Source organism: Artemia franciscana, chromosome 16 (genome assembly GCF_032884065.1).
Source record: "Artemia franciscana chromosome 16, ASM3288406v1, whole genome shotgun sequence".
NCBI lineage: Eukaryota > Metazoa > Arthropoda > Branchiopoda > Anostraca > Artemiidae > Artemia > Artemia franciscana.
Genome location: NC_088878.1, coordinates 30,930,000 through 30,955,423, shown reverse-complemented (window position 1 = coordinate 30,955,423; position 25,424 = coordinate 30,930,000). Strand labels below are relative to the sequence as shown.

The 25,424-nt window shown below is 34.0% G+C and overlaps 1 protein-coding gene across 2 annotated transcripts in view; it reads left to right on the top strand.

Moving 5' to 3' along the window:
- The window catches only part of LOC136037336 (neuroligin-4, X-linked-like), a 183,501-nt gene extending 160,050 nt beyond the window's left edge, over window positions 1-23,451 (top strand). The window contains exons 7-8 of one of the 2 annotated variants that reach the window (XM_065720008.1): window positions 2,205-2,329; window positions 21,984-23,451. In XM_065720008.1, coding sequence (XP_065576080.1) covers window positions 2,205-2,329; window positions 21,984-23,380 — 1,522 coding nt within the window. In that variant the 3' untranslated portion in view covers window positions 23,381-23,451. The remainder of the gene's footprint in view (window positions 1-2,204; window positions 2,330-21,983) is intronic. The other variant, XM_065720007.1, reaches the window with a different exon arrangement.
- The last annotated feature ends 1,973 nt before the right edge of the window (window positions 23,452-25,424 follow it).

Genomic DNA, 25,424 nt, shown 5'->3' with positions numbered 1-25,424 from the left:
AATAATAGAATACTAATTGCTCATTTTATGACTAAAAAGTTTAGGGTATCAGTTATAGTAGTATATGCCCCCATTGAACCAACTGATGGAGATACTAGTGACTCAGATGAATTTTACTTACAGTTACAGGAGCAAATAGACAGGGTACCAGGTAGAAATATGGTGTTTTTGCTAGGAGATTTTAATGCCCAGGTTGGTAGAAATAGGGATAGATGGTATCCTAGCCTAGGTAATTTTGGTGTAGGAAAAGAAAACAGTAATGGCTATAGGCTTTTGCAATTTTGTAGGTATAACAACCTAGTTATAACCAATACGGTGTTTGGTCACAAAATGGCCCATAAGTTGACATGGTATTCACGTGATGGTAAGACAGCAAACCTTATTGATTATGTTATTGTAAACAGAAGACTAGCAGGATCAATACAAGATACTAGGGTGTATAGGAGTGCCGTTATTGATGTTAAAAGTAAAGATCACCATCTAGTAGTGTCTAAGGTTAATTTAAAGCTGAAATTTCGGAAGAGTAACTCCCTCCCGGGAAGTTATGATGTTGGTAGACTTCAGGATGAAAATTTGAGAAAAAAATTCCAGGAACAGTTGAGTACTAAACTTGAGGGTTTAAAATTTGACAATGTGGAAGATGGATGGAATAATTTCAGAAAAACAATTTGTGAAGTTGCTGATGGTGTCCTAGGGAAGAGTGCTAAGACAGCAACTAGGAATATTAGTGAAAAAGCTTTAGGTTTAATAGAGAGTAGAAGGGGTTTGTATAAGAATTATCTGAGCGATAGGTCGTATGAAAACAAAAGGAATGTAAAGAAAGTGGAGAAAGCATTAAAATATGAACTAAGGAGATGTGAAATGGAGGCGATGGATAAAATTGCTGAGGATCTGGAAGATGCGGCTAGACGGCATAATAGTAAAATATTATACTGGCATGTTAATAAATTGAAAGGGAGTAGCCGATCCGGACTAGTCCCAGTTAAAGATAGAAATGGGGTCACAATTAGTGATAAGGAAAAAGCTAAAGAAAGATGGGTGGAACATTTTGAGAATGTGCTAAACCGAGATACAGTTGCAGGAAAAGATATAGATGAAAATGAAAAAGTTTGTGATACCTTGGATGTGAAGGAAGATTTGTCTAGTTAGGAAGAATTAGCGACAGTACTAGAAGGATTAAAAAATAATAAGGCCCCAGGTGCTGATAGTATGATTAATGAGTTCCTTAAATATGGTGGCTCTGAGGTTAGGAATAAGCTACTGAAGATTATGAACATGATTTTTGAAAAAGGGGAAGTACCCAATGATTTTAGGAAAACCTTAATTAAACCACTGTATAAGAAAGGTGACAAGAGTGAATGTCGGAATTATCGAGGCATTAGTCTGGTCTCTGTAGGTAGCAAATTACTGAGTAATATGATACTTTTTAGACTGAGACATGCTGTAGACAAAGTTTTAAGGGAAGAACAATGCGGTTTTAGAAAAGGTAGAGGATGTGTCGACCATGTTTTCACTCAAATTTAACCTTGGGATTTGGGGAAAAATTTAGAATAAGGTTTTTCTATGTGAAAAACAAGATTTATATATTTAGGACATATTATTTTTTATTTTCTATTTTTTACTTTTATTTTTTGTATATTCCTCTTCAGCTCCTTTGATATTAGCAATCAAGTGCTCCCTCATATATGTTTTATACCTCGGACACCCTCTATGAAAGTCACATTAATCCACGTTGTTAAAGTTTAGTGAATCTGGTCTTTATTTCTACCGATATGACCTGAGCCGTTCCAAGGGTTGGTGGTGCCCGGGGAAAAATTACTTACAGCACCCCCTTCCTGACTGAAATATAAGCAAAACAGCTGAATCAAAGTGAAAAATGTTATCAAAGTGGTCAGCCCACCACCTCTGGCACCATCCAGGGATGGTGCCCAAGCAGCTGCCCTGGTAGCCCCCCTCATTCAATGGCTTTGGATATTATGACAGCCTCGTGGAGTTTGACTGGTGTTTTAGAACAGAAAGTCTTAATAATTGTCTATTTTCTTTCTTTTTATCTAAACTTAGTTGGGTTTTATTTCCAGGATTATATTATTCCCTTAATTGAAAGATTGGCTCTCGAATTTACTTTTCCTTCTCTTATGAACTTATGTTTATTGCTCAAATCCATAGGAAATGTCTCGAGTCTACAGTTTTTCCTTCTCTTATAGGAATCCTAATCACCCACCAAAGCAAAAGTTTATTAGCCTCTCCACAAGAGACCGACAGCAATTTGATCCAAGTCATGTGACCTGGCCGACCTATGATAGGATAAGTAGGAGGCATCTGCATATAGGTAATTTGAGAACTTGTTAATTGTAGAACCATAGGAAGATTCTGACAAGAAACAGACATATTTTGACCATAGGGATTCAAAAGAAGTGAAGTGACAAAAGGTAACCTTTAATGAAGGGCGAAAGGATTACCAGGATTTTATTTAGTGAGGTGGGGGGAATTGAATTATGTAAAACACTGTAAAAATAAATAAAAATCTGCCTGAACCTTTTTTGGAAGGGCTGGAGTAGTGTTGTAACTGGTAAAATTGGTCACAATAACATTGGGTATTTTACTGTAATTTTACGGACCCCCCATAAAATGGGTATTTTACCTATTTTACGTAATTTAAGTACCTATTTTTCCGGTATTTTTCGTATTTTACCGGTATCTTATATATTTTACTGACGTATTTTGTAACACCGCACAAAAGCGCAAAGAGGCTGGCAAAAAAAAAGAATGAATAATATTTTTGTTTTATATACAACTGTATTCCCTGGTTTAAAAAATCGGACATTATCAGAACAATAAAGTGTTTTGTAGTGCAGGTGATTGTAATTTCAAAATGGTGAAATATTAGCTGAAATAAAATCATGTTAGTTCGGTGAACTGTTAAAGACAGATTGGGCTAAAAGGAGGATTTACATTTGACAAAAAACAAATCAAATAAATGAGAAAATTAGGGGATATCAGCCAGCGGAAAAAAAAGGAAGTGAAAATGATATAGCCAGATATTTTGTCAAAGATTTCCGCCAAGCCATCTTAAGTGCTCAAAAACAGAAGAAAAGCTAACCCTTTAAATTAGCTCTAGCTGGGCAGAAGTAATACTGAACCACAGAAACCGAAAAACCAAGCTAAGATAAATGAAGGACTATTTACCAATTACATTGGGCAAGAATTATCTGCTTAATGATTGAAATAGCTTGTCTACTGTTTAAATTTTCATTAAAAGTGTGTTGAGATGATCTGAATTTAAACTGAAGTAAAATGTTTTTTGAATCCTTCAGTTTTTTAATTATTTAAATTGGGTTTATAGGAACATCTTCAGTATATCTATTTAAAGCAAGGTCTCTATTTATGGATTTTTTTTCTTAATATTTGATTTTTTTAATTTTTTAATTTTTTGAATGTGGGAAGCCATTTGCTTCAAATATTAAAGTTGCCTCATCAACTACATGATCCGGATTTTCAACAATGTGGAGGTCCAAAGCAAAATAAATATACTCATTTGTATTTTAAATGTCATATCTCAGAGACATCTCGTAATCATACCGTCATTTCCCCGGGAGCCGGCGTTTATCCCTGGTGATTTTCCCCCTCATCCGCGAAAAATTCTCCTATTTTAGTACTAAGAGAGAGAGGATTGGTGGGTGGGGGTAGAAATTGACATATGAACCCCTGGGCACCCGAATCAGGATCTAAGTCTGAAGGAGATGAGCCAAGAAAAAAGGAGAGGGGAAATTTCAAGCAAATCCAGTTGAAGATAGTCTTAATTGCTGTGAAAGTGACTGAATATTTCACTGTTATGATCAAGTGCTTAGTTAATGAAAGTCATCGACGTGTTACAACCCTTTTTATATACAATGGCTATTTTTATAAATAAATGAAAAATAACATGTCTATGACATGAGATATGGCTGAATACGGCTATTTAAATAAGCAAGGATGTTAGGGTAACATTTCTTTGGTTTCAATGTAGAAAAAATGACTATTACGATTTTACTCTCAAACACTGATAAATTTGATTTCATTCTCTTTTTTTCCTTATTTTCTTTTTTTCTTACAAAATGTATTTCCGAAATCAGGCACTGTCCAATTCCTGAGTAATACCCTAGGCACAAGATTACAAAAGGGATAAACTGGACAGTTAATTAAACTGATGAAACTCGAGATGAAGGAACATTACCTTTTTTAAGTGCAGGAAAATCAGAATTATTAAAAAAATTCACTAAAACCTGTAAGCTACACTTAAAAATAAATACTCAACTAACCACTTAGAGTTGCTACAAGGCAACTCTAAAACACCAATTTCACCCTGTATTTCTTAGGGAGTATCTTATTTTACCTTGTTTCAACATATTTACCATATTTACCGAGTTTACCTTATTTTTACCTATTTTGCAAATTTTACTTACCGACTTTCTATTTTACGGTGATTTTACAACATTAGGTGGGGGAAGGTCTTAAGAGACTCAAAGCCATAAAAGCATATGTAAAATGTGCATAAGCAATTATATAAAATTAATTAACTTTCGAAAGAATTTTTCGATAAGGAGGGGGGGATTTGAAGAAACTATGAAAAAAGTGAATTATTCTGTTTAACGCAAAACTGTAGCTACAATGTATTGTTTTTTTTTTTCACCTGGCTACTTCACGCGTTAGTGCAGTTGTAGAAACTTTGCAGGGATTATTCAATGGATAATAAAAGTTCTAGAGCCTTTTTTAATCTTCGAAAATTATTAAATGACAACTAGCACCCTTATGTGCTTTTTCTTTCGCCCCTCCCTCTCTTCAGCAGACCCCAAGATATCCAATCATATTTTAGAGACAGTTATTAGATCCAGAATTGCCGAATGGTACAATAAATATGCCTGAAGAGATGAAAGTACTTGGGACAAAAACTGTAAATAATACAAAATGTCAATCATTTTGATTATTCGCTTTATAAGGGAAAAAGAGGGACTTTTTTGGTTTTGGGTTTGCAATTCCCCCAAAATCTAGGGGATCGTCTTCTTGGTCAATAATTGTTTCATATATGCCCCTCCCCGAAATATCTGCGCCTAGAAAAGGCCAAAACACTTTTTTTTGATTAGTTTGAAACTGATATTTTTAATTCTTTGGGTTAAGATTACCCAACACAAAAGAAAAAATGGTATCGCATGATGGGTCCGACATGGTCATATGAAATTAGGAGGGGTTCCTTCCATTGGAAATCAAATGCTATTTTAACTCATTGTAAGGGCAGAAAGTCATTGTAAGTCAACCAACCAATGCCCTTTTCTACTACTTGTCCCCAATGTAACCTAAATTTTACAAATCAAAATTTAAAGACTGGTATTTTTTCAGAAACAACAAAATTCTATTTGTTGGTGGAGATCACCCTTAAAGCATCGGTACTTTAAATTATGCATTAAATTATCATCGGCTCTTAAATTATGGGAATCACCTGATGTTTATGAATAATATTTTGAAGAAGAGCTGGTGTTATTTGGTCTCAGTTGTCCGATTATCTATTAGGGATCGTTAACTATGTAAAGACTTCAGGGGAAATCAATGTGATATTTTGTGGGAGTAATAGGGGGCCAACTGCACCTCAGGTTTTAAAAACAGAAATTGTTACAAACCGATGTTTTGCTACTACTACCCCCCAAAACAGACCTTCGGAAGCCTGTTACTTCCTCTGCATATTATTGAAAACTTGATGTATTTTGAACAGTGTTCTTCATTTTTTCAAAAATAAATGAAAAATAAAAATTAGACGTTCTTTAATGATCAAGATAATAAGAAAAAAATCTATGAAAACAAATATAAGGTTTAATAGATAATGATAACGATTCCTCAAGATCGCAGCAACACAAAATTAAAGATTATGTTTGCTATTTTTTAATCCTATAAATACAAAAAAAATTGTTTTGTTTTCGTTAAATCACAAATGATGAAATAGACATTAAAAGTCTTCGTTTAGGAGAGGGGGTTGCCAAACTTCTGTTGTTAGCAATTTCTATTCATTTTAATTTATCTAAGTATTCATCTGAATTTTTACTGGGCTAGGATTTAATTATTTTTCTATGTCAGTATCTGTTATCTTTATGCTTAATTTGATTATTCATTTTTTTCTGATTTTTTGGGGTTTCATTTAACCTTTAATAGAAATTTCTGGTTATCTTAAGTTTTAACTCTTACAGACTTTATTTATGTTCGTCTGAAGTCGTAACATAGATCTCTACTTTTCTCCGAACAAATGTTTTTTTGCGGGAGGTTTTTAAATATCAATTTCTATTTTCTTTTTTTTTTGATTGCCTAAGTTGTATTATTGGTTCATATTACGAATATTTCTCCAATTTTCAGATATTTGCTTTTCGTTTTAAAACATCGGGTTTTATTTTAATTTCATAAGTTTTCCAAGGTAATCTGATCGTTGGCTTTGAATGTATTTGATATAACTGTTGCATAATTTTTTTTTCAATATGAAATCAAGATTTAAAGCCGGTCTAGAACTAGGATTAAATTTTTAAAAACAGTTTTTTCTTTCAACTGAAAGTAAGAAGCAACAACAAAACTAAAAACGAACAGAAATTATTACATATACGGAGGAGGATGCCAATTCCTCAATACCTCGCTCTTTATGCTAAAGTTTTTTATAACATTTAAAAATGCTTATTATTCTAATTAACCGGCCCTTGTGTTTCAGGAGTCGTTCTTAATATTTAGGGCAAAAAGTGAAACTTTAGCGTTAAGAGCAAGGTATTGAGGGAGGGTTCTTCTCCCTCATATATGTAATAATTTCTGTGCGTTTTAAGTTTTGATGTTGCTCCTTACTTTCAGTTGGAAAAACTTGTTTTTATGTAATTTCTGATTGTTTTTAAACAATGCCGGGAAATATAGCTCCCCCTCCATGAAGAATTCCTTCTCCCCTCGAAAAATCCCTCCATGGAAAGTTATTCTCGCGTAAATTAGCTCTCTCTCTCACTGCCAGGAAAATTTATCTCAGGAAAAAATTTCCTGCGGACGGTTTCTGGTGAAAACTTTTTCTTCGCAAACTTTCATTTGAAAAGATTGTTTTTAAAATCACGCTAGAAATCCCTTCCTCGTCAGTTCTTCCTCAAACAGTTCGTGGTAACAAACTGTAGTAATGGAGCGACCCGGCTCAATAGTGACTAAAACTCTAAAAAATGGAATTTTGATACCAATAGCTACATCAGAAGTATCGCATTTTAATGTTGATTTTAAGTATATAAGTTTTATCAAGTTTAGTCTCACCCATCAAAAGTTACGAGCCTGAGAAAATTTGCCTTATTTTAGGAAATAGGGGGGAAACACCCCCTAAAATTCAGAGAATCTTAATGAAAATCACACCATCAAGCTCAGCGTATCAGAGAACTCTATTTTAGAAGTTTCAAGCTCCTATCCACGAAAATGTGGAACTTTGTATTTTTTGCCAGAAGGCGGATCACGGATGTGTGTTTATTTGTTTGTTTATTTGTTTTTTTTTTGTTTTTTTTTCCGAGGGGTGATCGTATCGACCTAGTGGTCCTAGGTTGCGAGAGGGATCATTCTAATGAAAATGAAAAGTTCTAGTGCCCTTTTTAAGTGACCAAAAATTTTCGAGGGCACCTACGCCCCCTCCCAAGCTAATTATTTTCCCAAAGTAAACGGATCAAAATTCTGAGTTAGCCATTTTACTCAGCGTAGTCAAAAAACCTTATAACTATGTCTTTGGGGACGACTTACTCCCCCACAGTCCCCTTGGGAGGGGCTACAAGTTACACACTTTGACCAGAGCTTACATATAGTAATGGTTATAGGGAAGTGTACAGATGTTTTCACCGGGATTTTTTTTTGGGGGGAGGGGTGGAGATGAGGGGGAGAGGGGATATATTGGGGAAGCTTTCCATCGAGGAATTTTTCATGGGGGAAGAAAATTTCCATGAAAGGAGCGCAGGATTTTCTAGCATTATTAAAAAAAAATAAGAAAAGTTTTTCAGCTGGAAGTAAGGAGCAGCAGTAAAACTTAAAACAAACAGAAATTATTACGCATATGAGGGGCTCACCTCCTCGTAATACCTCGATTTATACGCTAAAGTACTTTTAGTAATTTCAACTATTTATTCTACGGCTTTTGTGATTCTGGGGTCATTCTTAATGAATTGGGACAAAATTTAAGCTTTAGTGTAAAGAGCGAGGTACTAATGAGGGGGTGAAACCCCTCATATATGTAATAAAAACATGAGAATACAAAACTTTGTTACGTAAGCTAATTTATAAGTTACGTATATCTTTTACTAATAAAAACATTCGTAAAAAAATTAAAAGTTCTAGTTGCCTTTTTAAGTAACCAAAAAATCGGAGGACAGCTAGGCTTCCTCCCCGCTGCTTTTTTTCTAAAAATCATTCGATTAAAACTATGAGAAAGCCGTTTAGCCAAAAAAAAAATATGCGAATTTTGTTTTAATTATTCCTCTGAGGAGAGCTAAAATCAAAACATGCATTGATTCAAAAAGATTCAGAAATTAAAAAAAAACAATGTTTTTTTAACTGAAAGTAAGGAGTGACATTCAAACTTAAAACGAACTGAAATTACTTCGTATATGAAAGAGGCTGCTTCCTCATCATCGCCCCGCTCTTTCCGCTAAAGTTTATTACTGTTTTAAAAAGTAGAGTTGAGAGAAAGAGTCAAACTTTAGCGTTTCCACTAAAGTTTTTTACTGTTTTAAAAAGTAGAGTTGAGAGAAAGAGTCAAACTTTAGCGGAAAGAGAGGGGCGTTGATGAGGAAGCAGCCCCTTTCATATACATAGTAATTTCTGTTCGTTTTAAGTTTTAACGTCTCTCCTAACTTTCAGTTAAAAAAAAATTGTTTTTTTTATTTAATAACAAACTTAAACAAGGCATTAATAGTAACAAAGTGCTTCTCTTGTCAATGAAAACCGAAACTAAAGACGAAGTTCTAAGCACAACGCATAGATTCATGCCAATTGTCAAAATCTAACACTAATTAGTTTTAAAGTTCCTCGTGAAAATCTATTAGCATATGAAAATCTATGCAGTTTTAGAACTAGAAAAGTCTTCCCTAAAAGGTAGGGTTTTGAAGGAAATTATTCAATAAGTCAATATATATGAGAGCCCTAAAGACATCTACAAAACGCGGAATTTCTCTTTTTCCTTATGAAGTAAAAGTAAATTCAGTCGGTAACGATCATCAACTTCTTTTGTTCAAAACTATGTAGTGAGGAAAAAATTTACAATTGTGGCCAATTCAGGAATGGTAATAGTATCTCAATCAATCTTAATACTGCATTAAAATTTTATTGTGAAAACAAATTTTAATGAATTCCAACAGGGAGCCAAAACCTCTTAAAAACAATGTTGGTTTAAAAAGAAAAGTGTACCGTTGGATTTACATTGGCCAAAAACACCAGACAAGAGAATTGCATACCCCAACCTTGAGCAAGAAGGAAAATCACCTTTTTGCATGAAAAGTGGTTTTGTGTTTCTTCTTCTGTTTCTACTTCTGCTTCTTTTTTCCTTAGGGGGGGGATTGTATTGAACCAGTTGCCATAGAATGATGGGAGAGGGATCATTTGAAAGGGAATTGCAACATCTAGTGACGTTTTCAATTAACACAGAGATCCTGCCAAAAAGTGGCTTTTTCTGCCGCTTTATCTCACCAAACATCAAATACAAAAAAATGGTAATGCTGAGATAACCAATCGATCTTCTATGGTCTAGAACCATATGTCACACATATGTCACCATATGTCAACCAAAATATGTCACAAAACATTTTGAGCACCCTTCTCTACCTTTTGACAAACCATAGCAAAGTGGTTCTGCCATTTTTTGTCATAGCACATCAATTTTTACCCACAGAAGGTCAAACTGGCAGAAAATCATAATTCTAGTGGACCAACCGAAATTTTTTGGTCTAAAATCCCTAGAAAGAGGTTTTGAGCCCCCCCCTATTCTTAAAAAACGGCTCAAAAGTATGACGTAAGCGACACAGTAAACTCCATGTCCACAAATTTAAAGACAAATACAAAAAATATAAAAACAGGTCGTTATAGTATAGTGATTAAGACCAGATGTTGTGACCGTAATATCCTCAAGTTTCTAACGTAATCAGTTTAAAAATAAAAAATTTTCCACAAGACAAGCCAAACTCAAAATGAGCAAAAATTAAGATGAGTACAAACAACAAAAATGGCCGTTACAAAATTTCTATTACATTCATTTCTGGAAAAACTGAGGTGTGGGGTAGTGTATCCACCCTCCGATCACTCTGAATACTAAAATGCGTACAAGAACATTTGCTTACTAATCTAATCAGCCACATCCGGAGCCAAACTGAAAACGAGCAAAAATTAACATGAGTTAGGCTGATAACAAATTGTGTTTGGTCTCAAGACCAAAACATAATTTGCACTTTACTGGAAAAAAACAAACAAACAACAAACTCATAACCATGTTTTGTCAGTTTAACTGACTTATACTGACTTTTGTTCCTTAAGGTTTTAATAATTATTATTCATGAAAGTCTGAATAATTGCAATATTTCAAACGTACTTTGTTTTCAGTAAAGCGCAAACTGTGTTCTTGTCTTGAGAAGGCATGTGAGCTATTAGCCCTACCCATGTTAATTTTTGCATGTTTTGAGTTTTTCTTGTCTATCACTCTGAATCTTACAATGGGATATATATGCCCCCCAAGGCATAACTCACAAACTCAAAGAAATAATTTCCAGACCTTTCAATTAGGAGGAAGAAAATGGCTATCTCAAAATTTTGATTGGATGTGTTTGGGGAAATGGTGGGCGTGGGATGGGGGTTAGTTGCCCTCCAATCACTTTCGAGCATTAAAAAGAGTACTGGCCCTTTCAATTTCCAATTGTAAGAGCTTTTTTTGAAGTTTCTACGACAACAAATGGCCATCCTAAAATTTCTGTCAGATGCATTTCGGGAAAACCCAAGGTGTGGTTGATATCAACCCTCCGATCACTCTGAATCTTAAAAAGGACACTCAAACTTTCCAATTGTAAGAGCTTTTTTTGAAGTTTCTACGACAACAAATGGCCATCCTAAAATTTCTGTCAGATGCATTTCGGGAAAACCCAAGGTGTGGGGGATATCAACCCTCCGATCACTCTGAATCTTAAAAAGGACACTCAAACTTCTAAATATCAATCCATTGAGTCCCTTCAGAATTTTATACGATCGCTCTCGCTATTTGTAGCTTTTATGCCCCCAGGGGATAACTTAAAGCTCTCGCTGAAGGCTGTGGGGGGGATTTCATCCTCAAAGACATAGCTTCTTGACCTTTTAATTGCGTTAAACCAAATGACTAACTCAAAATTTTGAATGAATATTTTGGGAGAAATGGGGGGCGTTAGAGGGAGGGGGAAGTTGCCCTCCAATCACTTTTGACTATTAAAAACGGCATTGTTCCTTTCAATTCCCGATCGAGTGAGCTATTTTTTAAGCTTCTAAGACAAAAATGGCCGTAATAAAATTTTTATTACATTCATTTCTGGAAAACCCGAGGTGTGGGGTAGTGTATCCACCCTCCAATCACTCTGAATACTAATTTGCGTACAAGAACATCTGATTACTAATCTAATCAGCCACATCCTTAGGTTATTCAATCATTCTTTCTAAATGTATTTTAATGTCCCCAGGGCAAAGCTTAAAACTCTTGCCCTGAGGGCTGTGCGTGAGGGGGTTCTTCCTCAAAGGCATAATTTCCGGACCTTTCAATTACGTTGAACATAATGGTTATTTCAAATGGTTATTTCAAACTTTTTATTAGATATATTTGGGGAAAGGGTGGGCGAGGGAGGAGGGCTTGTTGCCCTCCAATCACTTTCGGCTATTAAAAAGGGCACTAGCTATTTCAATTTCTCGAATGAGCTGCTTTCAAAGTTTTTATGACAACAAATAACCACCTCAATATTTTTATCACAAGCACTTCAGGAAAATACGAGGTCGCGGTAGGGGATATCCACCCTCTGATCACTTCAAATCTTAAAAAGGTCACTGGAAACTATGATTATCAATCCAGTGAGCCCCCTCTTAAATTTAAGTGATCATCCTTTCCATATATACCGTATATGCCTTCAAGGCATAACTTACAACCCTTGCCCTGAAGGCTGTGGGGGGGGGTTGTCATCCTCAAAGACATAATTCCTGGACCTACAATTAAGTTGAACAAAATGGCTATCTCAAAATATTTATTGGTTGTGTTTGGGTAAATGGTGGACGTGGGAAGGGGTGGGTCGCTACCCTCCAATCACTTTAGACTATTAAAAAAGGCACTGGCTCTTTCAATTTCCGGTCGAAAGAGCTGTTTTGGAAGTTTTTACGACAACTAATGGCCGTTTCAAAATTTATATCAGATGCATTTCCAGAAAATACGAGGTGTGGGGGTGGTATCCACCTTCTGATCACTCTGAGTCGTAAACAATACACTAGGACTCCTGATTACCAATCCAATTAGCCTCCTCCAAAATTTATATGATCAGCCTTTCTATATATACCGTATATGCTCTCAGGGCATAACTTACGACCCTTGTCCCGAGGGCTCTGGGGTTGTCATTCTCAAAGACAAAAATTTCCGGAGCTTTCAATTACGTTGAACAGAATGGCGATCTCAAAATTTTTATTGGAAGTGCTTAGAGGAGTGGTGGTTGTCGAGGGGGTACGTTGCCCTCCAATCACTCTTGACTATTAAAAAGGGCACAAGCCCTTTCAATTTCCAATCGAATGAGCTGTTTTTGAAGTCTCTACGAAAAAAATTACTGTTTCGTAGATAATGCAACATATATCTTAAATACTGTTTCAAATAGACTGTCTTGCGATATTTTATTGTATTTGTAGAATTCTGAAACACTATCACCTTACTGAAAGCACAAAACTGACGCAACAAAACAGGACTGAGATCCTAGGTGGCATCCCCGTGGACTGAGATCCCCCACTTGCATCCCCGTGGGAGGGGATGCAAGTTACAAACTTTGACCTGTGTTTACACATAGTAATGGTTACAGGGAATTGTACAAATCGAATTGATGAAATCGATATACAATTTATAAATATGCCCGCTATATTCTTTTACCGGCCATGAAAACCATATATTTTATTAAACAGTTTTAATTGTCTAAATGTCAACTAATGATAGTTTTCAATAAAGTTCTCAATGTGATTTTCTTTTTTAAATTAACGTGAATACACGACGAAGTCTTTAGTATGAGGCCTGAGGGGGCAAAAGTTCCCTTTGTATTGCGGATGATTGTCTATTTCGGATAATTATACTTAATTTCGAAAGGCAAATACACTAAATGAGCTCTTTTTCTCGAAGTATTGCTTAACAGATTTTGACAGCAGAAATCAAATTACTGTTTTCCCAAAACTAAATCTGGATCGTGTTTTACGGGGCGGAAGCCCTCCTCAAATAACCCAGGGATCAAACAGTTCGTGATAACGAACTATAGTAAGGATCGACCCGGCTCAATAGCAACCGAAACTCTAAAATGGAATTTTGATACCAATAGTTACATCAAAAGAATCGCATTTTAATGCTGATTGTAAATATGTAAATCTCATCAAGATCAGTTATACCCATCAAAAGTTACGAGCCTGAGAAAATTTGCCTCATTTTAGAAAATAGGGGGAAACAACCCCTAAAAGTCATACAATCTTAATGAAATATCACACCATCAGATTCAGTGTATCAGAGAACCTTATTGTAGAAGTTTCAAGCGTCTATCTACAAAAATGTGGAATTTCACATTTTTGTGAAAGATCATGGATGCGCGTTTATTTGTTTGTTTTTTTGTTTGTTTTTTTTTCCAGGCGTGATCGTGTCGACTGAGTGGTCCTAGAATGTTGCGAGAGGGCTCATTCTAACGGAAATTAAAATTTATAGTGCCCTTTTTAAATGACCAAAAAAATTGGAGGCCACCTAGGCCCCCTCCCAAGCTCATTTTTTCCCAAATGTCACGGGATCAAAATTCCGTGATAGCCATTTTATTCACCATAGTCGAAAAACCTAATAACTATGTCTTTAGGGACGACTTACTCCCCCGCAGTCCCCGTGGGAGGGGCTGCAAGCTACAAACTTTGACCTGTATTTACACATAGTAATGGTTGCTGGGAATTGTACAAACGTTTTCAGGGGGATTTTTTTTATATAAGGGGGAGAGTTGAGGGCGGGGGGGTTACATGGGAGGATATCTCCATGAAGGAGCTTCTGATGGGGGAAGAGAATTTCAATGAAGGGGGCGCAGGATTTTCTAGCATTATTTGAAAAAACAATGAAAAAATAAATATGAAATGTTTTTTCTACTGAAAGTAAGGAGCAGCATTAAAACTTAAAAGAACAAAAATTATTAGGCATATGAGGGGTTTACCTTCTCGTTATACCTCACTCTTTACGCTAAAGTATTTTTAATTATTTCAACTATTTATTCTACGGCCTTTGTAATTCAGAGGTCATTCTTAAGGAATTGGGCATTTAAGCTTCAGTGTAAAGAGTGAGGTATCGACGAGGGTTGAACCCCCTCATAAACGCAATAAAAACATACAAATATAGAAGTTCGTTACGTAAGTTAATTCGTAAGTTACGTATAATTTTTACCAATGAAAACGTTTTTAAAAAATCGAAAGTTCTTGTTGCCTTTTTAAGTAATCCAAAAATTGGAGGGGAACTAGGCCTCCTCCCTAGCTCCTTTTTTCTCAAAATCCTCCGATTAATTGCAATTAATTAATAAGCAAATTTTGTTTTTATTATTTATGCGCGGAGAGCCAAGATCAAAACATGTATTAATTCAAAAACGTCCAGAAATTAAATAAAAAAAAGTTTTTTTAAATGAAAGTAAGGAGCAGCATTAAAACTTAAAACGAACAGAAATTACTCCGTATATGAAAGGGGCTTTGGCTCCTCAACGCCCCGCGCTTTACGCTAAAGTTTCTTACTGTTTTAAAAAGTAGAGTTAAGAGAAAGAGTCAAACTTTAGCGTAAAGAGCAGGGCGTTGATGAGGAAGCAGCCCCTTTGTATACGAAGTAATTTCTGTTCGTTTTAAGTTTTAATGCCGCTCCTTACTTTCCGTTAAAAAAAACTTCTTTTTATTTAGTTGCTAATAGAAACGAACAGATATTCTATAATAAGAACTATTTTTATTTCAAATGAAAGTACGAAAACGACATTGAAAATTTAAATGAACAGAAATTATTTAGCAAATGAGAAGGAGGCTGCACCCCTCTTAACTCATCGCTCTTTATGCTAAAGTTTGACTTTTCGTCCCGGCTCTCTAAAAACTACTGCTCAAGCACAAGTACTAAGAATTGGAATTTGACTAGGAAGTGTTTCTAAAGCACTTTAGAATTTAGCGTAAAGAGTGGAGAGTGCAAACTACCTCATATACGAGATAATGTCACTTCGTTTTAAGTTTTATTGTCGCGCTTTACTTTAATTTGAAAAACCTTATTTATATCTAATTTTTTATAGAACTTTAGCTTGCCGTTTAAAAGTACTTTTGGACTTAAACATTCAAACACTTTATAAAAGATTTTAATCATTCAAATACTTTTTAAAAATAAATTTAACATTTTAAATACTATTAATAAAATTTCATGTGAGTTGGCTATTGAGAATTTCATTAAACTTCTGTTTTCTTGCACGGTGTTGCCAAGTCAGAAAGGATTCTAGTGTTGGGAAAACACAAAAGCTTTTATTAGCCCCATAGCCAAATCCCTTATTTGACAGGAAACCAATAGATCTAGATTCGCTGAACTATAAATTTGAATTATAGCTGAATTGTTTTTATAATTACATTTGTGCCTTGATTCTTCTGAACACTTTGTTGCATTTGGCAACGGTTAAGCCCAGTTTATGTCTCTGAGATAAAACCTATTCAAGAAGAATTAATATGATTCTGAGAAAATTCAAAACAAACAAGCTTTAATCTTTACTGTTTCAAAATGAAATATGAATTAATGTATATATCTGGTCCCTTGGATATTAGTGTATAACTATGACTGAATAATAAAAAAAAATAACACTAAAATAGCACTAAATAAAAAAAACAAAAAACTTTGCAGTGTTTCATTCAGTGTAATAACTATTCATTTACCGTTTCAGCGTTTACTATTACAATTTCTACACCTGATTCAGCTTTACTTGCCGATAATTCTGTTATTCCTATTCATATGTATGTGACTAGACATAAAACTAGGCTCTTAGAAAGAATTTCCTCTTCTTGGAAGAAAAAGAAAAGAGTCCAACTCCAGTTTTATTACCAGTCCCCAAATTCTCCCAGATTTTTATCGATTAACCATAAATACAATTTTGATTCTCTAAAATATTCTTAAAATTGACGTTAAGAAAAGTTAATGATCCATATTTGGTACTATTTTTTGTTGGTTACAAACACTAATAATGAGAGTGATTTTGGAAAACCAAATTTTCTTTTGGGGAAATTTGGGAAAGCTTTAGAAAACTCTGAATGATGGTATCACTAAAATAGCTATTAGCAATAAATAATACAAGTAGAGGCAGAGGGAAAAATAGACTATCAGCGAGTAAAATGGCATACACACAGTAACACAAATATATATATATATACTAGCTGTTGGGGTGGCGCTTCGCGCCACCCCAACACCTAGTTGGTGGGGGCGCTTCGCGCCCCCCCCAAGCCCCCCCGCGCGCGTAAGTCGTTACGCGCCATAATAGTTACGCGCCATTGTAGTTGTGTCCCTATGTCCCACCTGTGAATATAGATATATATATATATATATGGTTTTAACTACGTAAAACTTGCGAATATACAACATTCTTTGCTGTCCCATTGTCTTTGCATATAAATAGATTGTCAGGTTTACCGACTCTTGAACATGCAACATATAATGGTCCATGGGAAAACAATCTGTATTCAGATCTATACCTCATGATTCTAATGATTGCCCTTGAGCTTTGTTGATGGTGATTGCTAATCGACCATTCCCTGTCCCGGTGTCCCGGTCGTCATTTACATCCCCCTGTTTCCCCCGGTGTCCCCGTTGTAGTTGTGTCCCTGTGTCCCGGTCGTCATTTATATTCCCTGTGTCCCGGGTCCCGGTCATCATTTGTATCCCGGTGTCCCGGTCTGTATATACATTCGTTTTTTAGTTTTGTTTTTCTCCTTTATTTTTTTCCTTTTTTTTTCTTTTTTAGCTTATTTAGATTTTTAGATTTTTTAGTTTTTTTTATTAGTTTTTAGTTTTTATTTCTTTTTAGTTTTTTTGTCCCGGTCGTCATTTATATCCCCCTGTTTCCCCCGGTGTCCCCGTTGTAGTTGTGTCCCTGTGTCCCGGTCGTTATTTATATTCCCTGTGTCCCGGTCGTCATTTGTATCCCGGTGTACCGGTCTGTATATACATTCGTTTTTTAGTTTTGTTTTTCTCCTTTATTTTTTTCCTTTTTTTTTCTTTTTTAGTTTATTTAGATTTTTAGATTTTTTAGTTTTTTTATTAGTTTTTAGTTTTTTTTTCTTTTTAGTTTTTTTGTAGTTTTTACCTTCTTTTTAGTTTTGTTAATTTTTTTTTTTACTTGTGTCCTGGTCGTCATTTATACTCCCTGTGTCCCGGTGCTTTGTTGATTGCTAATCGAACATTCCTTTTGTCCTGGTCGCTTTCTCTTTGAGTGTCGTCATTTATTTTTTTCTTTTTTAGTTCTTTTAGTTTTTACCTTTTTTAGTTTTTTTTTAGTTTTTAGTTTTTTTAGTTTTTTACCTTTTTTTAGTTTTTTTAGTTTTTTTAGTTTTTTAGCTTTTTTATTTTTTTTATTAGTTTTTAGTTTTTTGTAGTTTTTGCCTTTTTTTTTAGTTTTTTTAGTTTTTTAGCGTTTTTATTAGTTTTTAGTTTTTTTTGTAGTTTTTGCCTTTTTTTAGTTTTTTTAGTTTTTTAGCTTTTTTATTTTTTTTATTAGTTTTTAGTTTTTTTTGTAGTTTTTGCCTTTTTTTAGTTTTTTCAGTTTTGACGTCACCTGATCCAGTTTTTTCAGGTGACGTCACCTGATCCACGATCCACAGATCCACAGACAACTTATTTTTATATATATAGATAGTTTTTTTTTTTTTACTTATGTCTTGGTCGTCATTTATACTCCCTGTGTCCCGGTGCTTTGTTGATTGCTAATCGAACATTCCTTTTGTCCTGGTCGCTTTCTCTTTGAGTGTCGTCATTTATTAGTTTTTTCCTTTTTTTTTTAGTTTTTTATTGGTTTTTACCTTTATTTTAGCTTATTTTTCAGTTTTTTCCTTTTTTTTAGTTTTTTTTTATTTTTTATTTTTTTTAGTTTTTTACCTTTTTTTAGTTTTTTTAGTTTTTTTAGTTTTTTAGCTTTTTTACTTTTTTTATTAGTTTTTAGTTTTTTTTTGTAGTTTTTGCCTTTTTTTAGTTTTTTCAGTTTTTTTTTAGTTTTTTATTGGTTTTTACCTTTATAGTTTTTTTAGTTTTTTAGCTTTTTTATTTTTTTATTAGTTTTTAGTTTTTTTTGTAGTTTTTGCCTTTTTTTAGTTTTTTCAGTTTTGACGTCACCTAATCCAGTTTTTTCAGGTGACGTCACCTGACACATCCATCCATCCATCCACAGACAGACAACTTATTTTTATATATATAGATATATATATATATATATATATATATATATATATATATATATATATATACATATATATATATAGATAATTAACAACATTAGCTTCAACTACGGACGAAAGAGAAATGGGAATACAAAGGCGTTCAGATAGAGGGGGGGGACTCTAAAGATAGCAGAAAGGGAATAAGTATACAAAGAATGCACAGGGTAATTAAAATTAGAAAAAAAGCAAGTAATGGTCATACCAAGCAGAAGGTGGAAGAGAATCGCTACTTGGCATAGCACTTCTAATCAATTTAAGATTAATAACTTTTCGCCATTCTCTCTTTAACACAGAAAGACCCATACCACGATAAACCATTGACTTGAGATATTTTGTATGTTACACTTAAGGTCAGATAAAATTTCACAATGTGGTCTATCATACTAGTTCCATATTAAAAAAAAACTTTGCTTTATTTTTCAAAGTTCTTAAAATAGGATCGAAAGACAAAATAGGTTTTTGGGTACCACGTCTGACAAGTTGAAACAACACAGCTACTGCCTCGGCATTTCTTAGATATTTGATTATTTGATTCTGATAGCAACATAAGTCCTTTTTGTAATTCTCTGGTACAGTGCACTGGAGCAGATGATTGGGAACTAATGTAGCAGACAGCAGGTTTGTTAGTGCATAAACATAGAGAGAAAAATCATCATTCTTCCAATTAGTTTTTTTCAAACCATTTTGAAGACCAGGGTATTTCACAAATACTTGCAGGGTTTATATTAAGCGTAAGAGTCAACGGAATTGTCAGATGGTCTAAATCTCGTTCTCCATCATGTACAGACACTATTTATGAAGTAATACCAGGTGACCAAATAGTATGATCAACATTGCTTTTACTGCCTGAATGGCGAACGTAAGGAAATGGATGAGATCCGGGTATGATACGATAAGATGGAAGGCAATCCAACAACAAATTGTTTTTTCACTGACGAAAGATTTACATCCGCCATAAGGTTACCAATGATCATATAATCTAGAGAAATAGATAGTACGTTGTCCACTAAAAACTTCAACGTGTTACATGCTTTGACATAACTAGTGATCAATCTGGCAGAACGGTCATCCAAAGGTCAATGACCTTAGACCGTAGAACGTTCAATAAGAATTTTTGAAAACTGTAGTGCCCATTAGATCAGCCAACAAAAACTCATCCCAGCACAAATTCACAGGAGGAGCCAAATTCGGATTGCACTTAAAAACACAAGCTAGCCCACCGGACGGGTCACCTCAGGTGGTTCTGGCAGTTGTAAAAAAACACATCAGGATGAAAGCTACGACGTAAAAGGTTAATGCTAAAGTCTATAAGAAGATGTTCTTGCAGATAGAGTTAATCAATATCATTGTAGAGCTCATAAATAACAAGGTCCTTATCTTAGTACCATATTAAACCATATAATTGAAAACACCCAAGTCAATTGTGAAATAGGAGAGCGTAACATTAGTTCCTTAGATTCAGTGCAGGACAGACTGAAGCATGATTTTTTATCAGAGGTAGAATACTTGGGAACTGCGCTGCAAGGACTATCGTAGAAAAACAATATTTTAAATTTTAAAAAATTTTAAAGAGAGGAAAATCTCCTTTAAATTGCTCTTCTTGCCGAACTATTGCTGTCTCTTACACTCTTAGTAAAGTTCTTGAATATGTACTACTACCTTTTGTGACTAATAAAACGCTTGAGGGAGACAACCAGTTTGGATTTTGACCCGGAGTAGGTTGTCAGCATGCGCATTGAGTGTTATCTTCTTTGCTCCTTGAAAACTCTTCTAAGGGAAAAAGTATCTATATTTATGCTTTAGATCTAAATAAAGCTTTCGATGTTGTTTGTCATAGTCAGCTTTTTTCTGCTTTTTACGTTTGTGGTGTTTATCTATCGATTGTGATGCTTCTGCGTTACTGGTACTTTAATTCTTTTCTTCGGTTGAAATCGGCGCCAGCTACTATTATTAAAATGAAAAGAGTTTAAGTCGAGGTGGAGTTTTATCTCTGACCCTATTCAAATTATGTACTTCAGGAGTTCTGACAAAGATGTCGGCTATCTATCTCTCTGGTTTTTCTGATGTTTCATACCTTACCTATGCTGATGACCTACTTTTTATAAGTCGTACAAAACTAGTCTATCTAACAAAGTTTACCCTGCTGCTACTTCTGTTTCAGATATAAGACTTTCTCTTAATGTTGATAAGTGTGAATTTCTTTCTTTTAACAAAAATTCTAGTACTCTTCTTTGTTGTTGTGGCTTTACTATGCCTCTCGTAGATTCTCTTCTACGGATTAGTATTCCCCTTATTAATACTCTTCCAAGCTTACGTCAGTGCACAGTCTCCAATTATAATAAGAAAATCCAATTAGGATATGTTAAGATTGATACCAATAGAGGTAAATATAATAAGCTTGTGTTGGCCAAGCCCTATTCAACTTTTTGGGACCATTTAATTCTTTTTGCTTATGGAATTTTTCCCCTTCTTAAGAAAAAACATTTAAAAAGATTTTGGACTAATTATTTAAGGTTTTGTAAATTATTGTTTTTTCTTTCCCCTTGGACGAAAAATCAGGTTCTTATTTACAAATCTCTTGTTGCTTATGTTAAAATAAAATTGGAAGTACGACACAGAAAGCTTCCAAATACTGCTGGCATCCATATTTCTCCGCACCACTACCTTATTAGTTTTTTCAGTCATGAGTTATTTTTCCATTTGTTTATTTTTTTCCCTCTTTTGTTATTCCCTGTTTTTAGTATTTAAGAGTGAGTCAAAAATTAAATAATAACAACAATAAAGACAGCTTGCGCAAATATTTCTTTAAATTATTGCGTTATTAGATTCTGGGAAGTTGTGAGTCTCTTTCTTCTCTTTTTCTTCTTTGTATATATATATATATATATATATATATATATATATATATATATATATATATATATATATATATATATATATATATATATATATATGTATATATATATATATATATATATATATATATATATATATATATATATATATATATATATATATATATATATATATATATATATATATATATATATATATATATATATATATATATATATATTTATATATATATATATATTTTTAAAATATATATATATTTAAATGTGGAGGAAAAACAGTTAAAAAAAAACATAAGTATTCCCTGCTACCGCAGTAAGAGGAGGTTATTTCTACTCTACTATGAGTTTATAGTGAATCAAAAAGTAGTGTATTCTAAATATATAAAATTCACAGTGTATATTCCTGTTTTTTAAGTTAAATTTACTTTTTTTCAGACTTACGACCTCAAGTGCGTGATCATTACAAAGCTGAAAAAGTAGGCCTCTGGTCTAAACTGATTCCAGAACTACTGCATAGTCCTCAGCAAGATTTTCCGATGTTCTTTCCTAGAGCTGAAAATGAAGAGGTTTTGCTTCCAGAAGAGGAAAAAATCCTTAACCGACCTATTAATAGCGACATTTCTTCCGAAAATGTGCCAGATATGACTGAAGAAACTCCAGAAGATTCTACAGTTACAAATCAACACTCTGAATTAGCGACTGAAAGTACTGTTTCAGTTAGCCAAACAGTCATAATTATTGCTGTCATTGGGTCTTCTTTACTTATATTAAATATATGTGCTTGTATTGGAATATTTTATCAGCAGGATAAAGCAAAATTACGCGAGCGATTACTAAACAGAAACATATTTCTTAGACCTGTTAGAGAGGGCATTGGCACAGACAAGTCTAACCAACGCTCTCCAAGAGGTATTAGTACTAGTACACTCGATGCCCATTCAAAAGTAAGGGACTGGATTGCTACCAGATCTGTTGATGCCATTAGTGACAAAAACAGTGAAGATGCAGATAAAGTTTTAACAATTCGACGAGTGAAGCGTAACAGTTCAGCTATTAAGTGTGATGTTGCTGTCGGTGAAGAACTAGATTCAGTTGTTGAATCACGTAAGCTTATTCTTCCAAAAGTGTTACCAGATTTGCCACAAATAAAAAATGACAGTGGACAAGAATATGTTATTATACCTCAAGTTGAAAACTCCAAAGCTATTATAGAACCAGATCATAATATGCATAGTAATCAAAATATTGTTTCCTCGTTACGTTCACCTCACTCAAAAAAGTTCAACAGACTGAGCACCTTTGAGCCACTACCTAACATAGAGACATCTGCAAGCTCTGTTCCCACTGGAACACCACTTTTTTGTGATCTACAAAGACATGAACATGTCTTGCCAATAGACTCGGTGACAGTAGACCCTCCCTGCCCTATTCATGGTTATGTTGATATATATAAGGGGGCTCCCGAACCACTGTATGCAACAGTGAAAAAAGATAGACGGAAGCCAATACCTCCTCCACGTGTACCAAGTATTGATCATAAACTCTATGAACATCAGTCTGTAGAACCAGCAATGATAGTCCGTCCCGGTGTTAGAAGAGTGCCCAAGGGCGTACCAGAGAAACCAATTATTCGAATGAGTGACCCCCCGTTGGCTAGCTCAGAAGACTCAGGATCTGATGTTGTGCCTAATTCGAAAGTGCCTAAGTATAAAGCCGACAAGTATCCGCAGATACAGAACTGGTATGCTCATTATGGAAACGTTACAAGTGAGCCTGACGTGAATACTAACAGCTCAGAAGATAAACCTGGCAAATCTACGGAATATTTATAGGATAAATGCTACGTAGAAAATTTATAGTATATATTATATTACGAATACATAAGTATATATATATATATATATATATATATATATATATATATATATATATATATATATATATATATATATATATATATATATATATATATATATATATATAATGGAATATCTATAGTACAATGGGATCTTTAAAAATCCTGAAAACTTAATTAAGCAAATTAACCAATTAACTTAATTAACTTAATTAACTAACTTAAATTAACTTAAATTAACCAATTAAGCAAAAATGACAAAGTACTATTTTACAGCGATTGGGTGTGTTATCATTTTATATAATGAATTAGTTTTATATGAAGTTGTTATTGAGAATAATTTTATGTAATAACTATCATGGCATGTTATTATTCTGTAAATCATGATATAAATTGTTATACGATCATACAGAAACTCTTGTGTTTTCTTAGGCTTAAATCTTAATTGTAAGCTAGACAGACCGATCAAAACCAATTATCTATTTCCAGAATTGAATAGTTATTTGTACAGTTTCTGAAAAATAGAAATATGACACAGTATTACCGTGATTTTGGCTCAATAGTAAAAAAAAAGAAAAACAAATAATTAACCGCACTCTACCAAATCTAAACATGGCATTTCCATGGGCATTCATGGAAAGCAAAGAAGATTAAAAGGTCAGAGAAATGCCTTCCCTAGGAATTTAGAAGAGGTGATTCTTGCTGCATAAAAAGAAGGTCTTTCTAGTGATTTCATACTCTTTATGTTTTTTGATAGTGCAAATTTTGTAGCTGCATTGGTTATCTTTAAAAGAAAAGATTAAAAGTATGGAACATAAAGATCTAACACAGAAAAAATAATTTACGAACCTATATAAAAGAGAAGTCACACAACCATTACAATTTTATTCAAACAGTTCAAACAGTCATATAAAAAATTAGCTGTATGAAAAAAAATTGCATTCCACTTTCGAGGGCTAATGTGAGAAGAAATTTGACATACATAGGAGACATTCTGCAGATGAAGGATGACAGATTTGGGAAAGATCACCCTTTTCGGCCAACCATATAGGACCAAATAAAAAGCAGGTCGTCCCCAAATGGGGTGGGAGGATGTCATAACGGAAGATATGAAAGTAATTCGAAGTTCTTGAGAGGGGGGAAAGAGAGTAGCTTTGAATAGACAGGTATGAAGGAGGAACGTGCGTAGCCATGTTGGCCTCAGGTGGCTTGTTGCTGCGGTCAGTTGGCAGAAGTAGTAGTTTAAGGAAAAAGAAGCTTTTCTAACCTTCAACTCCCCCTCCCCTTAAAAAGCTATTACAGGTCTCTAGCCCCATTTTCTCTCGTAAAGGTCATGTAGGCCTTCATGAGCCTATATGTCTGTTTTCAAAGAATTTAAAAGTAGACTATTCACAAAGGATGAATCAACCAAATTTTGAAAGATTTTAAGCTTGTATTGCTTCCCCACCAAAACGCCATCTTAAAATGAGACAACCAACTTTAAGCTTTAAGTCTATAATTATCCCACCTCTAAAGTCTGGTCAAACCTAAGGATTTATCCATAAATATCTTTATCTATATCTATATCTTTATATTATCTATATCTTTATCTATATATTATATATATCTTTTTCATGGGGTTGAAAAGAATTATCAGCTCATAAGTGTTCGATCTATGGGGAAATAAAATTCATCGCGAAGGAAAAGTAAACGATCCAAATGACTTAACTTTTCAACTCTTAAACCCAATTCTGAAATCATAATATGGATTATAAATTCGTCTTTTAACTTACAATCCAGATTATGAAAATAGTTTCCACTGACAATTTGGCTACTAGGGTTGCCAGCCGGTGACAAAAATCACAAGATTTTAGTGGTTTTGTCATTAAAATATATATATATATATATATATATATATATATATATATATATATATATATATATATAATCACTAGAAATAGTTATAAATCATTAGGAGTGGCCACACTGCTGGATACTGAGTCCATAATTTAGTTTTTAAGCTAGACAGCAGCAATTGAAAA